Source organism: Falco cherrug, chromosome 4, assembly GCF_023634085.1.
Source record: "Falco cherrug isolate bFalChe1 chromosome 4, bFalChe1.pri, whole genome shotgun sequence".
Classification (NCBI taxonomy): domain Eukaryota; kingdom Metazoa; phylum Chordata; class Aves; order Falconiformes; family Falconidae; genus Falco; species Falco cherrug.
In genome coordinates, this window is record NC_073700.1 from 34,192,663 (window position 1) to 34,210,071 (window position 17,409).

Here is a 17,409-nt window from a genome sequence, read left to right on the forward strand (position 1 = left end):
TAGTATTCCTCTTGTAAGACTAACATCCCACAGGGAAATACAGATACAGGGTACAGCCAGCTAGCCCGTGTTTTGCCATATTATTCCCAAGGCATCCTGCCATATCACCATGCATCCTGGATTAACAAAATAATCTATATGACCTAAATTTTTTTTTTCCCATTGACCATCTAATGCCCGTGAGCCTTCTGCTGAATACAAACTTCAAAGAAGTTCCTGGGAATTGCTTGGAGGTTTCCTCACAAGAAGTGAGACAGTTAAACTATTGGGCTGAATGCAAAAGCAGCAGTACTCCGGTCTGAATAGCAGCTAGCGAGGGCTTCCAGGCAGTATCAATGCAAATACAAAATCCCTTCTTTAAAATAAGGATAGTATTTTGACTAATTTGAAACATATGTACTTCAAAAAGGATCTAGAAACACATTAAAAAGCTGGAAGAATGAGATGCACTTTAACCCTCATTGTATTGGGGTAGGCATAACAGACAGGATTTTGGCATCTAGTCATCAATTGGAGAATGCAAAGCAAAGAGAGGCAGGCTCAGGTATGCAGTAAATCCCACCACGTCTGGAAACTAACAAGAAGAGTCAGACAAGGCTTCACATGATGATGAACAGGAATGTTTGTGTAACATGGCACCAACCTCCAACCCGAGGGAGATATCTATGCCAGCACGCTGCCAAGCCTGCTGACATAACTGAGATTGAACTGTGGGTAGCACTCCAACTCACAGGATGTATTCACAGGCAGCAAGGAGAAAGCAACAGCTCAGCTATTTGGCAACCACATACATCATGGGACTAGCAATTCCCACACCAAAAAGAATTGCCAGCCTTCTAGGCAGTGCATTTTCCATAGTCTTTGAAATACTGCTGATGACAATGAAACAAAGAACAAACTACATCATCCCAGAACGTGACCCCTGTGTCTTAGCCCCTCCACCAAAGTGCAGAGCAATGTCCAAATTTCACAGTGTAACAGAAAAAAAATAATGGAATCTTTCATACAATGGACCATGCAACATCGTATTTCATAAAATTCTGGCTCGCAATTCAAATATTCATTCCTGCCTTTCAGTGACTTTTGCCAGACATCTATGTCATAAGAATACCCTGAGCCTTCTGTTAGAAAGACATCTGTCTTTAGATTTAGATATGTTGCTTCTCTGAAGGTGCATCTGACCCGCTGCTGCTCCCATGTACAGCTTTGAAATAACTGGCTCTGTGACTTGTTAACAGTCCATCTGTGGCACCTTAGAGCTCAGCATGGCCTGTAAGGCTCCTTTAAGGGACTAAATATATCAATCTAGGCTGATACAGCATCGTTAGTATCACCTGAGCTATCTAGCTCAAAATTAATTCCAGCACTACTGTGATACAGGTGGTTATATTCTTGTGATCCAAATCAAGCAGCCTTGCTCTTCCTCAGAAGCTCTTACGTGAAGCCCTTCAGGAACCTTGTAACATCTGTTAGTTTGCTGGAAAACATCACAGGCTGCATGGGGCACACCAGGTGCTCAACTCTCTCATTACACGACTGTCCTGACACGGGATAAATGAAGCACCTAGCACCAACAGTAGCTGATACAAGTTCATTTATAATAAAAGGAAATAAAGATTTAAGAAGAGAAAACACCAAGAACCAAGCTGCAGCTGAGAGCTCACATACCACACAAGAGGATGCATATCCCCTATTTCACCACTCCTTTAGCACACCGAGACAGTCAGAAGAGAGCTTTTTTTCGATACAGTCCTTGAAAGAGCAGTCCAGAACCTCTCTCCAGAATACTCAGAGTCTCAGTGACAGCGTCTGCTGGTGCAGGGTACAGTAACGCTAGTTAGGGCAGGCAGAAACGTTTTACTCCCAAGCTCTCTACACTGGCACCACGGTAGGTTCATCTCTATTTCAAAGTCCTTAATGTATTTTTAAAGCTTTCAATATTCATAGCGTTGCTCACATCAGTTTAATTTCCTTCTAAAATTAATCCAACAAAGATGTGCTCCACGGGAACTTGTGGTTCATGAGGACCAGACCATACTTTCCAAAGCCACGCTCAGTAATCCTGCTGTAGGCCATTAGCAGAATCCCGATTTATTTATTTTGGTTTCCACCATTTACCAAGTATCTTACAAACATGCAAACCCAGTGTTTCAAATTAAACTGCTTCTAGACTTTAAACCCCACCAGCATGCCAGAGACAATGATGTAATAAAAGGATTAATCTGGGAGTTTGGACTCTCCAACTCTTGAGACAAAGAAGTGGAGTTACGTGCCCGCAGCAGCCACAGTTCCCCACCACCCAGCACTGAGCACCCACCGCCTCGCTGAGCCACCAGCAGGCAAGCAGCAAGCGTGCCAAACCAGGCACCTCTGCCACCTCCAACGCCTTCTGAAACTGCAGCAGGTCAATTCTCTTTTCTCCCTCCTTCCAAACAGGAACATCATGTTTAACCATCTTTAGAAAACCTTGGCCAAGGGCATAAAATTCTTCAGGATGAAGAACATCATCTCAGTTTGAAGTATACCCACACACAACAGAGAACTATGTCCAACTCTGCCTCTAGTTCAGTATTCAAACACGTGAAATCAACTGAAGTTTATATAAAATTCAAAATCAGGGGTGTTGAAAAAACCTCAAGAGCATACCCAGGAATTGCCTTCTACTGCTCCATCTTTGATACTATAAAGAGTCCAACATTGATCATATGGTACATGGGAAGATTGCCATCCTAACATGGTACTGCCAAGGACACGACATATTGGATCAAAAATCGTGCTTGACTAAAACATACTCCATCTGGACATTTATCACTTGAGTAGCAACAGGCAAGATACTTACACTCCTAAGAAACCTGGAGCGTAAGATTAGTTTTCCACCCACAAAAAGACCGAGAGGATTCACTGATACATGCTCTCATGACCAGAAACAGCTTGTACTTTACAGAACCGTCCCCAACTGAACATTTCCATTCCAACACTGTCACATAAACGAAGCATTCTCTAATACTGCAAAAAGACCACATCGTATTAACGTAAGATGCATTGTTCTCCTCCAACTTGCCATTTCAGTGAAAGCATTTTACTGTGAGAAAAATTTATTTGCCTTTAAAGCTTTTAAAGGAAAAGAACCAATAAAAATGCAGAATCATCACAGGCTTGTTCATTTAAATAAGCAGCCAAGAGGATGAATAATTCAAGGTCACCAACACTGAAGCAATCCAAATACCACAGTGATCTTATGATGGGTTCTACTTTAGCACAAATGGAGGTCTCTGACAATACTCTTGTCACCTCTATTTCCTCAGCGACAGCGGCTTCCTCAAAAAAATATTCATTCTTACAAAACAATTATTATTGAAATCTCCCAAGGACTTTTACTCAACAAAGCAAAATAAATGTTCCCCCTTTGTAAATAAGGATGGACAGAGAAGTAAATCCAAGGTCACAGAGACAAAAGCAGGGCAAGGACCTATATCCATGCTGCTTAGCTTTAAATCCAGTTTTCTATGCAACAACTGCTTCAGTGAAGTAACACAGGATCTCATTACTCAAAGTATTAAGCTTGAAAGCAGAAAAAAAAAAAAAAAGCCCCTCAGAAACCACAGATTTCAAGCCATAAAAACATTCCCACCTACATACTCCATACAGGAGTCAGATGCAAAAAAATCCTTTGCATACAACCCACAGTCCTGATAACTGTTAAAAATCTTGTTCCAATACTCACTTGGACATTCTTAGGTGTCCAAAAACGGTTGTTTGCTGCTGTTACTGTTCTGAAAAAGAACTGCTGTTCACAGTGGTGTACAATGATGCAGAGGCATTTGAGCAAAGGATTTATTCATCTTACATCTCTATAATTGCTCAAGGAAGGATAAACAGGATAGTAAAAGCAGAAAAAAGGCTAAACAGCATAGCGCCCTCCAAATATGTATCACCCAACAGATTCTGTATTGGCAAACACTACAGCCTACTGTGCAAACAAGCTATATAAAAAAATTACATCAAATTTATCATCACCTCCCCTCCCATTCCAGTCTCCAAGCCACAAGTTTTCTGTCAATATATAGCAATTCAGTAATGGGTGATTAGGAAGTTGTGGAAGTGTTCAACCTCAGAAACTGTTGTGCTAATGAACCTGTAAGTTCGCATTATATTAGTAATACTGAAAACATTACTCACCTGGTTTTCACATAGAATCCATGAAGCTATATTTGGTTCCTCAGAGCCTCTGAACTCCAGTCAAGAGATCCAGTAAGCTGCCTAGAGTTTTCTTTATTTGACTTTGAACAAATATAACCCTGTACTAAAAACAGATAAAGCCAAAACACCTTTTCCCTCCCCCTGGCATGTCTCTCCTGACTTCATCCTAGTGTCTGGGATTCAAAACTATTACCAATGAAAGGTGGTTTCCACTGTATTCTACCCAGTAACAGGCTAACTGAGACTTCTTACTTTGCCCATTAGAGAATTGGACCTTTCAGGCTACTGTAAACAGCTGGCAAGAAAACACTGTTTATTTATATAGAGAGAAAGTTAACAGCCAGGAGGAAACGACAGGAAGGACAGACATGGAGCAGATTTTAAGCATTAACTATACTGCAATCCAAGGAGTGACTGTGGCACTGTCTCCAATTCTCTGTCTTAAGCCAATAATTGCAATACCAGCATCATGGAGCTCATTATAGTCAGAGAGACTCTCATTGGGAAAAAAAGTTACCCCACACTGAGCATCATATTTCCATAACCAATCTACACCAGGATGCAAGCCAGTTAAAGCTAACCGTAACCTCACAGAGCATCAGGTTTCCATAACCAGACTACTACACCAGGACTCAAGCTGGTTAATTTAAAGCTAACTCCAGATGTGCTGCTCTGCAATCATCATTGTGCACTGCAGCAGGATCACATCCTTTGGTGCACCACCACAACTGATCCCAGAATATACCAGAGTACCTTCTACTGCTTGCCTGTTCCATCAGACTACAGCACACAGCTAAGCAGGTAACTTTAGCCTGCATCTTAAAAATGTATTATAATGGCTACATGATCTCTTTCACATCATTAGGTCTCTCCACCACAAGCCTGCCTACGTGACTGACTCACTTTCTAAACAAGTAAAGTTACCTAATTTCCTCTTGTTGTAAGGCTCCTGGAGCTTTCTAAAAGACCAATTCCTGGTCAAGAAGGTGGTCCATTTATTCAACTCCAAAGTAATTTTGGTTTTGTATTAAAAGAAGCTGAGTAAGAACATACCTCTTCTTTTCCAAGGGTTTTCAGATGATCCAGGATCTGTGCTATCACTGTTTCACACAGTTTATTAATTTCAGCCAGGAACTTCGAGTCTCCACCATACAGGGTATCATTGGAATCAACTGCAGAAATGAATTCAAGCTTAGGTCTGGCTAAAGAGCCATGCATTTATTTGCTACTGAAAACACCAGCCATTTATAGAAGACCAGATTTGGAAGTTATAAAATGACCCTTGTCCATGAAACACAAACAGAACAATCTTGTTTCAGTGCTTACCTCTTGGTTGCATACTATGATCTCTTGATTTTAGGAAAAACAACACTGAAAAGAACCTTCCAGTTTAAAGTCAGTCCTGTATTCCTGCATGCAGCCAGGTTCAAAATTATCAGCTAGACTTAAATGCAAAGCAGTATATAGTGTCAATATTCACTTTTTTCACAGACACAGACTCCCTGCTCCCATTAGTTTAGGAAAGTATGGCCATCATCTTCAATGGCAGCAGGACTGGGCCAAAAAGTTTATGTTTTACTTAGTGAAAACAGCAAGATTTTCAAAGGAAACTGCTTTTATTTTCTTTTTCTATTTTTTCCCCTAAAATAAAACCTTGATTACCTCAAAGTCATGAAGAGAAATTCTGAACGTGTATTTTCAATTTCAAACATGTTTAAGGATTCTGAAGCATTTTTTTAGAGGGAGAGAGCTCTTGAATGTTTTAGAGCTTATATAACTGTGATTTTAAACATGTGGGTTTGGCCTCATTTATTTATGAGGCTTAACTAAGAAGTAGGTTACAAGAAACTCGTAAGTTTAAGTGTGTTCTGGGTAAATCAGAGAGCATGTAAGATTAAAAGTGATCCCCTGTTCCCAGGTAAACTTCATTTAAGAAGCTAAGGTACGTGGTCTACCTAGAAGAAAAACCATCACCCAACCAGGGGAAAATTTACTAACTTTTATTTCCATGCTTCTCTCAAGTGAAATTTAATTTAGTTAGATTTCTCATCTTGGAATTATGCAGCTATTTTGGTCATATAGAAAAAGAGAGTGAAAGAAAAAGCACCTAAACCATGTTTCCTTACAGAATTTGAACAGCAGATCTACTATAGAGTAGCTGTTCAACTGACAACTATTTTCTGTGCTGCTGTCATGGTTGTGCTGCTGTGACAGATTATTCACCAGAAGAACTGCAGAATATATTCTAGCCTGCATCTTTCTGAAAGCCCGGTACAACTAAAAGAAAAAGCTAAACTAGCTTGGCCTATCAGACTAATTAATCTTGCCAGTATGCTTTAAAAGACTCAATTAATATTCTACCTTAATTTAGTAACCTCCCTATGATCAGAAGGCAAACAGTCAATTTTTAGAGCATATCCAAATATTACAAAAGGACTACAGCCATTTTATAAAATGCAAAACCTTTAGAAATTTTTTCTAGCCATTCTGAAGATTTTTGCATGTTGCAAACACAATTTCCAAAACTGAAATCCTGCCTTCAAAGCAGCAAATACGTAACTTAAATAATGAAAACTACGCATTACATTCTGAAAACTGGAGTTGTGCATAAATGTGAATGAAACACACAGAGGTATAAACCAAGTTGATACTTCAGACTAAAAGAAAACCCTCCATAAAGTTCTAATATTTACTTGAAAGTTCACAATTGTAAGTATTTGCACCAATACCACCAAGAACAAGCCAAGTAAACCCCTCTGCACAGATTCACTTTAAAGAACAGACCAGCCCGTACATCTGTTTGGGAGCCACCTCCTGTGATTATTTCAAGTTACAGTATCTGGACCTGCATAAAAAATAATCCATCCTGTACAGCTGACTACCACTGATCTTCATTAACCTGTTACAGTGATAACACAATACTACAAACTGCATGGTGGAACACAAGGATCCAGAGCCGCCCTTATGTATTACCTTTATCTACATGGTAGATATATGTTTCTTGAGTCATTGCAGACAGCAGATGCAAAACATTAGTATAAATCCTGACTTTGTCATCGTTGTTATCCTCCCAAGTGTAATCCTGGATCACATTTAGTAATCCTCGCACAAGAAACAACACTCCTTGTTCTGGATGGTCCTACAGAAAAGAAAAAAGATAAGTCAAAAACAACACCACAATTACCCCAAAACAAAAATGGGATTATTTGAGGTCATTCAGGGGTTTAGAGTCACAGTATTAGCTCTATAAAAGCAAAGACTATAATATAATTAAAGCTGACAACTACTTTTCTTAAGTGTGCTTCCTGCAAATCCTTTTAAAAAGTTGTTCCAGTTTCCTTCTAAAAAGCCCATTTAACCCATAATCATAAATTTGATCTAGGCAGCCTCCACAGACAAATTTGAAATGCTTTGTTTTTGTCACTGGGGAGTAGTACAAAACTAACTGTCAGCTTCCTAACAGCTAAGCCTTTAAAATTAAACACAATGGGTAGGTTTCTTAAATTAAAATAATGTCAGTAAGCTAGAGAAACAAGTATATTACTTATATAATTATGAGTTTCAGAAGAACACCTACACTGGAAAGTCAAAGTTACAGACAATTAACAGTGTTTTAATATGAAAGGAATATAAAGACATCTGCTTTACATAAGCTATGAGGTTTTGCAAGTAGTTTTAATATTGCACCCAGGGTATTTCAAGCTGGCACTTGATGCAAGGATACCAACATATGCAGGACAACTCACAGCCCACTGGGAACATTTCCTTCTGATCATCTATCCCATAAAGTAAATAGGAGAGAAAATTATGGAAGCTAATTTCTGAATCCTAGTACTCATTAGAAGTTCTTCATTACTGAACATGACAGGCTGGATCTTCTGGCTTCAGTCATCTATTAAGGATCTGAATAATTTCTCTGAGCAGCATCCAGTTTTGACACAGCCTTCCTTTAAAGTCTGACTTCTGCAGCCAGTGGACAGCAATGACACCCCACAGTAGCAACCAGCCTGTCCCTTCCAACAACCCAGCACCTCCACACTGCTGAACATGCACGGCTTGGGAAACCCCTTCCATTGAAAACAGACAATTCACTGCTCTGATGATGAGGATTTGGACAGCACTATACTGTGTGTGGCTTCACCAAACATGTAGTCAAAGAAAAAAGGGAGGAGGAAACCATAAGGAATGTTTCAGTGAGGAGGAACAACCTACCTTCTCCAAGGACAAATGAATAAACCTCAAACCTTTTTTTTTAATATGCCATGATACTGAGCCAACCCTTGCTGGGAAAGAAGACTCTTCCCAGAGAGGGCCAGAGCTGTTAACAGAGGGAGAGAAAATCTTCAAGCCTTAGGTTTCCACTGCAGTGAAACGTTGAGAGGCAAAGGCCTGTCTTCTCTACACTCAATGAAGTACCTGGGCTATATAAGTTTTATCTTGGGTCTTACAGATTAATTTGTAATTTTTCCTCATCTTTTAGCTATAGCTGAAAGTATAGGAAGGAATATTATATATATCTCCCTAAAATTGACAATTGGCTAAAAATTGGAAGGGTGTAGTAAGGTAGTATTTTGTGAAATATTCATCACGAAGAGGAATCTTCTAATTATTGTTTTCATTCAAAAGATTAGGCAACCTATAACAAAGTAACCAAAACCAATAGAAACCAGAGCTCTGTAATTTTCCCCTCCTCAGGTATTACATTTTATGAGTGCTCAGCTGAAGTACCACTTCTCTGCAAAGATCTATTAAAACAGTAAATTATGTTTACACAATTAAATGATAGTGAGATCTCACTCTATTGCAAATCCAGTTAAGTGCAAGGTGCTATTGAGAGCAGCAATACTGTACCTCCACCTCCAAACAACTGTCCTGCCACCTCATTTTGCATTGGGGTGAGTGATTTTGCGGCCAACGAGCAAATCAGTTCAGCACGCTCATGGAAAACTAACTGCTTATCTCCCACTCCAAGAAGCCCAGTCTGAATTTTTTAACAGGAAAGTCAAAATAGGCCTACGTGCTATTCATACACACACAACTTACCGGAACAACTAATAATGTGGAAAAAAAATTACAAAGGAATTCCAGGAGGAAGGCATCAGAAGGTCGCATCTTTCCATCTACACTGATCATTTTTGGCACTTCAGGAACAAGGCTCACTGCAGCTTTGAAAAAAGCATCAGCTACAAAATAAAAAAATAAGTTGTTGTATTATCACTCCAACTGTGATGGCAGTCATGCCTGTGATCCAAAGAGCTTTGAGTCTCTTTCAAGTAGACCACAGAAAATGAACATCTGCTTAACTGCAAAGAAACTCGAGGCTCAACAGTGAAAACCTGGTAATTCAAGTGATGCTGTTTTTTCCAAAGAAGTTCCTACATCACTTGAGATTTCTGAAATTGTAATTCTTCTCCTTTGCTTAACAAGGGGACACTATTGTTTCAAATATATTGCATATATAACAAAAAAAAGATTAGCACATGATCCAAAATTTACTTATCTAAAGAAATGCTTATGCTGTGAGAGTGAGGAATCCAATGGGGGGAAAAAGATCATGCTATCTTGTTCACAAATTCATTCACAGAAGGCTGGTCAAGTTATGAGGAAGTACAGACAATTTAATTTCTCTAAGGATTTACAGTCATTAAAATACTAATACAGTACCAAAAGCTGACGTATTGCTGGTTACCTAGATAAAGTTATTCTTTCCAAGAATCGCAATACAGGAATTACAGAAACCATCCACCATTATGGCCTCGCAAAATAGTTATTAAGAGGTTTTTCACAACTCTTTTTATTAGGTCTCTAATCCTACAAAACACACGCACAAAACCCACCGCACTAGAACATCTGTTCCTCAGTTTACTAAGTTAATATTCACAAATTAAAAACAGTATTTTCCCTTTTGCTCTAGAAGGCTTCTTATATATGCTAAGAGTTCACACACACACACAAAAAAATTCTGACAGCAAGATTCTTTTGCACTTTCTTGGCTACCTTTCAAAATATCCAAGTATCCAAATCCCATTCAATTTGTTTAACTATATACTTCAAAGCATCCCTCAGAATTAATACTGTATCTTTATTTTACAGAAACAGAGACTGAAGCCGTGAAATCAAATTTTAGCAAAGAGAAAAAGCATTATTGGTGAAAGCCACGAGGTGTTAGATGGCTGGGATGGAGATACCACGGACAGGCATGCATGGGCATTTCCAGGAGCGTAGCTTGCTCTGGAAAAATTTGAGCACATGAGACTCCAAGCAAATTTGCTAAATATAGTACCAACTGGTATCTAATTTAAGCTTATGAGGAATACCAGGGAAACATGTGCTTTGGAAAAACTGTAATTCTGACGACTCTTATTTCTTTTCAGCACACGAGCACTCAAGCCCTTCTGAACCTTTCAGTGCTTAGAATGCAGACCCCTTCAGTCAAACATATTTCCTTTTATTCTGCACATTTATTTTGAAGTGAAATAATGTTTTTTATTGATTTTCAACAACAACATGTAAGTTTACACGGCCAATCCAAAGGAAGGTAAGTAATCTTCCTCTGAGCTTTATGAGAGGAAGGAAAGCAGCAGCAGATGTTCATCCTAGCACAAATAAATGAATCGCTGTCACTTCCACAGCTGTCTCAGAAAAAAAAACAACAAACCTGCATGCCCCACATCACTATATAATAAAAACATGTGACCAGGCAAATGAAAAAATGTGTCTCAGAAAACAGTCTGCATTCCAAAGTACCCATGTCTGTGCAGAGAATACTCCTGCCTTGCGACATTATTTCATAATGGGACAAAAATGATCCCGTGTCTCCACAATAAAAGAGCTGTAAAGTATGTCACCTCTATTTACTGCCACCCTCCCTGCAATCACAGTCCTAGACACTCTCCCCTAAACTTTTGCCATAAACCCAAACCCTCTTTGCTATGAACAACTGCAATTTGATTTGATTTACTCTGCTTGACCTCCCGCTGTTGCTGTGAATGAGAGCTGCCTTCTCACCTGGCTGAACACCTTCAGAGGTGTGAGCTCCCTCATTACACCTGCTAGTAAGAGCAGCACGCCCACTTCCTCTGCAGGCAGTGAGGACATGAGACCCATCCACACCACCGACAGGACTGCTCACCGGGCCCTGCCCTCACTGCCACAAGCTCCTCTGTGCTTTCATCTTTCTCTTCCCTAGCCACAGGAGGTACAGGCAGACAGCTTTATTTAAAATTCTTCTCCCTGTCCTCATTCCCCCTGCCCAACGCAGAAAGGCAAGCCAAAAAAATTAATAAGAGCACAAAAGCAGTCCGTTGTATTTTCTATGAGAGAGATAAGTATTTCACATTGGTACATCCAGAAGTACCAGCAAAGGAGAACGCGTTCATTTTGCTACAAGTTCAGCCAATCCATGCTAACCACAAAAGGTTCTTATGCTGGAACACTAAAAGCACATTCATCCAAGGTAAACGTGCTTTGTAAGAAGCAAAAATAAATTCACACTAATGCAAAGGTTTTATTGGAGACTTTGCAGAAAACTAACTGCCCTCCAAACACTACCACCCTATTGACTTGCAGAGAGGTGTCAGAGTATGCATTACATGCTCTGATGTGGACGAAAAGTTCATTAAATAGGTTGTCACAGATGTGCTGTTTTCTTAATAAGTATGAAATGAGCATCGGTATTTAATTCTGAATTACATGAATTATGAGGTTATGCAATAGTGCTTTCTCTGTGTCTTTTAAGAGACAATTCATAAAGCTATCGCATAGAGATGTTTCAAGAGAAAACCATACACCTGCTTTTCCTGGCTTCTGAAAGGTATAAGGAACCACTTACAAAGCACTGAAAACCACAGTGATGTTATGTTCTTGATTTAAAAAAAAAAAAAAAGAAAAAAAAAGGGGGAGGGAGCAGAGAAAAAAGATAGATAAAAAAGGCTTCTTCCGGTGAAGGGTGGGTTTTCTTAACTGCCTAAAGTACGATACTGCTTCTAAAGTGAGCCACTCTTAAGTTGGATAAGGGCAAAGCAGGCTGCACGTTACAACAAATCATCATGATAAAGTCTTCCCAGACTGCTGTTAATATCTTGTGCAGTGTTCTGAACATGACATACTTCACGCTTCGCTGAATTTATCCTTTCACAGCAGCTCCTTCATTTTGGTCAACCGTAATCCTATAAATCTTTCCCCTGAGCATACAAGCTGACCTTCAAGCTACAAAAACTTGGAAATTCATGTCAGCATTTCAGTAATGCTCTCCTACAGGAAAAGCAAGTGAAATTAGGGTGGAATGTTTTGCTATTGTCCAAATTCATGACTGGATGTACACGCACACATTTCATTATACATACACATTATACACACAAATATATGTGCCTCCATATAATTCTATACATCTATCTCTCTACACAGAAAAATTAAGCTTACATTGTATTTGCTGTAGCAATTTAAGATTTTGGGCAGGCAAAAAGCCAAGGAGGAACAAAGACATTAGAGATGGGAAAACAATTAAGCTCCTTAAGTCCACCTTCAAAGAGCAAAAGAGAGCCTGACATACCTACACAAACTATTTTTAGTCACGGATACAATTACACAAGGCTAAGTCCACCCGAAGGACAAAACCAGGGACCGTACGCAGTCTTCTGCATTCCACATCACCTTCGTGTCCTACAACACTGTTAAGTCTATTTTAATACTCCGAAGATTTTGCTTCCACATCTGACATGTTGGAAATTTAATGAAGCCTTGTACACCAGTGAAAAAAATTAATGGGAAGCAAGCATGGGGGGGTTTTGTTGCCTTCCCCAACACACCACCCCACCCCCCCCCCTTAAATAAATTAATGCATTGCTGTTTTGACAACCGAGCATTGCAAATGTTTGGAACTCCTCCCCATGTTGGTGAGGTCACCGTGAGAGTTTTGCCATATTGTTGAAATGCATTTTTTTCCCTTGAGCTATGAACATTCTATCTTAAAATCCTCTACACATCACTTCCAGTCCAGAAATGACAAAGAATTATTTGAAGTAACAAAGGTGAAATAAGAAAATGAATGTGCTGCTGCTTGGTGAACTGGAATGTATTATGTTAATTCATATTATTTCATACTAATTCATAGTATGCAATAGCTGCAGATAAAAAGGTAATTATGTGGATGAAGCTTGCCAGTGCTAGTTTGAGAAATAGCTTGATTATAGATCGTTAGCAAGGCCTTAATACTTCATACAGAGACATAAGTGGAAGATTTGTACAGGGAGATCACACAGTACGAGCAAGAACACTGCATACAAGGTACTTTATTCTGACGCTGTAATCAGGAAATGCAACACATGCTGCTGCCCCCCCCAAAAAAAAACCCCAAAAAACCACTAAATAAAAAACCCCAAACAACCACAAATTTCAGCCTGCCTCTCTAAATTCTGTGTAATCCCTAAAGACTGTGAGGTAAAGTATCAGCAGTCTTTAAAGAGAGCTCCATTACTAATACTGGAAACTCTGAAATAATAAATACTATAGTTAAATACTGTGGTTTCTCCTGGCCATTATAAGGTGAAAAAAAAAACCCCACAACCAAAATCAAACAAGCAGACACATGGAAAAACATGATACAGCACTGAAGAGTCAATATGGTTTCTGCAGAGAGAAAGCATTCCTCAGAAGTCTCTAAAGTTTTCCAAAGAACCAGCAAGTCTGTGTTTAAAAGTGACCTAGCCAATGCAAATACTAAGGTTTTTAAAAAACATTCAACAATGTCCCTCACACAAAAGGCTCTTAAAAGAACTAAGCTGACAAAAGAGAAGGAGGAAAGTCCTCCTGAGGATTCGTAATTTAATAAAGGATGGAGGGGGAAAGAGTGGGAAGAAAAAGTTTTCACAGTAGAATGAAATGACTACTGCATTCCTTAAGGTTTTGCAGAGACATGTCCTTACGATGAGCTGGGAGGTGACAATGTTTGCAGACTGGTCTGGAATGTGACTGCAAAGCATCGCACATGGATCTCATGATTCTGAGCAATAAAGCAGCAGATGAAACCTAATATTAGTAAGGCATGCGGGGAAAGAAACAGCCCTTGCTATAACCGTAGAAAGATAAGCTCTATATAGGCTATTTACACTCATAAAGGATTTCTGGAGTCATTACAGATGGTTTCCTGAAAAACTACATCTTAAACAACTGTCAAAATGGCAATGCAATTATAAGAATCATTAGGAAAGTAATGGAAAACTGAGGTGTCAATTGTATCATTTACATAGCTGTTGTGCATTTACATCTGGAATACAGTCCTGATCTTTCCATTTCCAAAAGGATAAAAGGAAGATTAAAAAGGTGCTAAGGCATGGACTGGTTCCTTATTAGAAAAGACTATACTGTCACAAAATTTTCAAGAACGTATCAATTCCATCTCAGAGGCAGCATGAAGAAAATGAACCAAGAATGACGGACTATTTTACATTATCACTAGTAGATCAGCTGCATGCACTGAAACACTCGGCCAACATTTAAAAACCCTACAGAAATAAGTCCCTAAGTAGTAGATTTCAAAGTAGCATGTAACTGTGGAACTCACTGGCACATGAAGTTACAAAGGCCAAAAAATAAAAACTGATTAAAAAACTGAATTCCTAAGGATTGGTCCATTTATTTTATTAAATACTATGGTCCAAATGCAGCCTTTGTTGAAGGATGTATTTAGACCACCTGCAGCTGAAAGCATCATCCTACATTATTGTTTCCTGCATGTTCCCTTAGGAGATGCTGCTAGACACTTTAAAAAACAGGTCATGGGCTAGACAGACTTGAAGAACTGACAAACTGATATGAAATACCAGCCTGAAAAGCTTACAGAGAAAAAGATGCCATCTCTTTCAAATCATATGGAAAAACTATTGGCCAGGATAAAGAGAGGAACAAGAAAAAGCCCAGTGAATGGGAGAAGTTTCCAACTGTGGAAATCCCAGGTAAACGAACAAGTCCTAATTTGTTTAAATAAAGCATCATTTAGTATTCCTAGTAAGGAAAACTATCTCATCAGTTTCTCCCAAAGCAACTTTACTGCTTTCAAGGAAGACAGTATTTAAAAAGATAACAGAGACAGCATATACTGAGAAGTGTCACCAGAGAAGCGTGAGCCAAGAAGTCCCAAAATCTGTAACTGAAAATATCTCTTCAAACTCTTATCTCTCTAAATTCTTTACGTCAAATTCTCTCTATTTATATTCTTCAGATCTATAAAGATTTTAGGAGATTGGGAAAGAATACTAAAAATTGCTATCTAATGCTACTGAGAAAATACACTAAAACAACTATTACACTATGATTAAAAATTGCTTTTTAGATATTCCATACCATACTTTCTCCAAAGTGTGGCTGAAGCCTGTCATAGTTAGAGAACAGTCACAGAAAAGTAACATTTTCTGAAGTAGAAAAAGATATTCTTTTTACAATCTACAAGTGAAACTGTGTTTCATGTATGCTTCACAATTAAAATCTACATTTGCTAAACAAAATAAAAATCTGCATTAGTTCTTTGGGGGAAAAAGACTCTCCATTTTTATGAAGTTTTACATTTGACAATATTCCAGTGAAATTAGTCACACAGAATCAGTTGAATTACTTTATTCACTCAGCATGTTACTTCTGAAGCGAGGCAAGGATTTCACAGCCTTTAAAACAAAAAATGCTGCACAACACACATTACCAGAAAATTACGTCATCTCCACCCACCTGCTGAATGCTGTGACCAACAATTAAAAAATTATGCTGTCTGTTCTTTGTCAGGCATTTCCACAGGGAGGAAATATGTGCAATTAAAATAATACCTATATCTCAAAGATCCAGAGGTGACACAATGGAGCATGCATTTAATCTCAATTTAGTCCAAGCACTCCCTACGACAGAAAGCATGACTGATGAGAATTTATTATTCTATGTTGGCAGCATGCAGCGTTCTGTGGCTCAGTTGGGGGGAAAAAAAAGCAGCAAAAAAAAAAGCACATCTCTGTAAAATCTAGCATTTTCCTTTCTAAGGTGGGCTCTTCATAGGCTCTCCAGAGGTACAAACTATGCAGCCCAGACAAACACTTAAAACATTCTGAAGATAATTACAGATTCATTTTATTTAAAGCACCTCTTTGGAGCTGGAGACAAAAGAGACTACTCATGTTTAATACATGCTGAATAGCATACCTGGACAGACATCCATCAGTGTATTAATACTGGACTTTCCATAAGGCTATAAATTCATGTTTCTGACCCAATTTCATTGTATTAAAGAAAATCTATTCCAAGAAAAATTACATTTTTCTAATACTGAAGTATTTGGGGTGAGTTCAAACAAGCATCATATAGTTGCTTTGATTAACAGTGTGGCAAATCCCAGGAGGGAAGGCTCTGATTTGATAGAGGAAATTGGAACAGTGAAACACTAGGACTGACAGCCTACTGCTGCTGCCTCTTGAGATTGGGAATGAAGCAAAACCCAAACTCCTCCAGCTATAAGCAGATTAGCTGTGGCTCTCCAGTTGTTGGTAGTTTGTCAGTGCAATCCTCAGACTAGCAAACTTTATTTACTGTAATGACCTGCACCATTCTCTTTATAAAATAATAATAAAAAAAATTTTAAATTCTCCTTATCTACCCTAACAGGTAATTTTACTTCTTTTTTGAGTTAGATACATTGGCAATTTAGAGAAATCTTCCTGTTGCCAACAGAAGTCTATCCTGTGAAATTCTGTTTTGTTGTATGTTAAAGTGAAAACTGAACTCACTGAAATAGCTAGGCTCCCAATAGGAACTTAAAATTTAAAAAAATCCAAGAATTTAACTTGCTAAGAACAACAGCTGGTCTCTTTAAACAGAAACTGCCTGCACATGCACACATGCATGCCCCACTACTAACTGAGCTATCAGATCAGGTACATTACTTTTCAGTTTTATTTCTCTTCCCAATTTTAAACCAATTAAGCTAATTCCAATCAGCATGAAATAAAGGTTACACAAAAGGCACAATTTCACTTCCTAGCCTAAATGCTACCATTGAATTGCTCACTCTTAAAACTTCACTTCTTGCTGCATTGGTTTTATTAGATCAGCGTCTAGTTGGCATCAGTTAACTCAGTTACCTGACTGGATTTAAATATGCTGTTATGAATTAATCAGTACTTCTTACACATGTGAAATACATTCAGCTGAGATACAGATTAAACTGTGTTAAAA

At 38.6% G+C, this 17,409-nt stretch overlaps 1 protein-coding gene across 2 annotated transcripts in view; it reads right to left on the reverse strand.

Annotated features, from left to right (window-relative positions):
* The window catches only part of VPS35L (VPS35 endosomal protein sorting factor like), a 56,667-nt gene that overhangs the window by 3,097 nt on the left and 36,161 nt on the right, over positions 1–17,409 (reverse strand). For both annotated transcript variants that reach the window (XM_014282613.3, XM_055707024.1), the window contains 3 exons: positions 9,244–9,383; positions 7,174–7,339; positions 5,254–5,372 (listed from right to left, as the gene is read on the reverse strand). In XM_014282613.3, the coding sequence (XP_014138088.1) occupies positions 5,254–5,372; positions 7,174–7,339; positions 9,244–9,383 (425 nt within the window). The remainder of the gene's footprint in view (positions 1–5,253; positions 5,373–7,173; positions 7,340–9,243; positions 9,384–17,409) is intronic.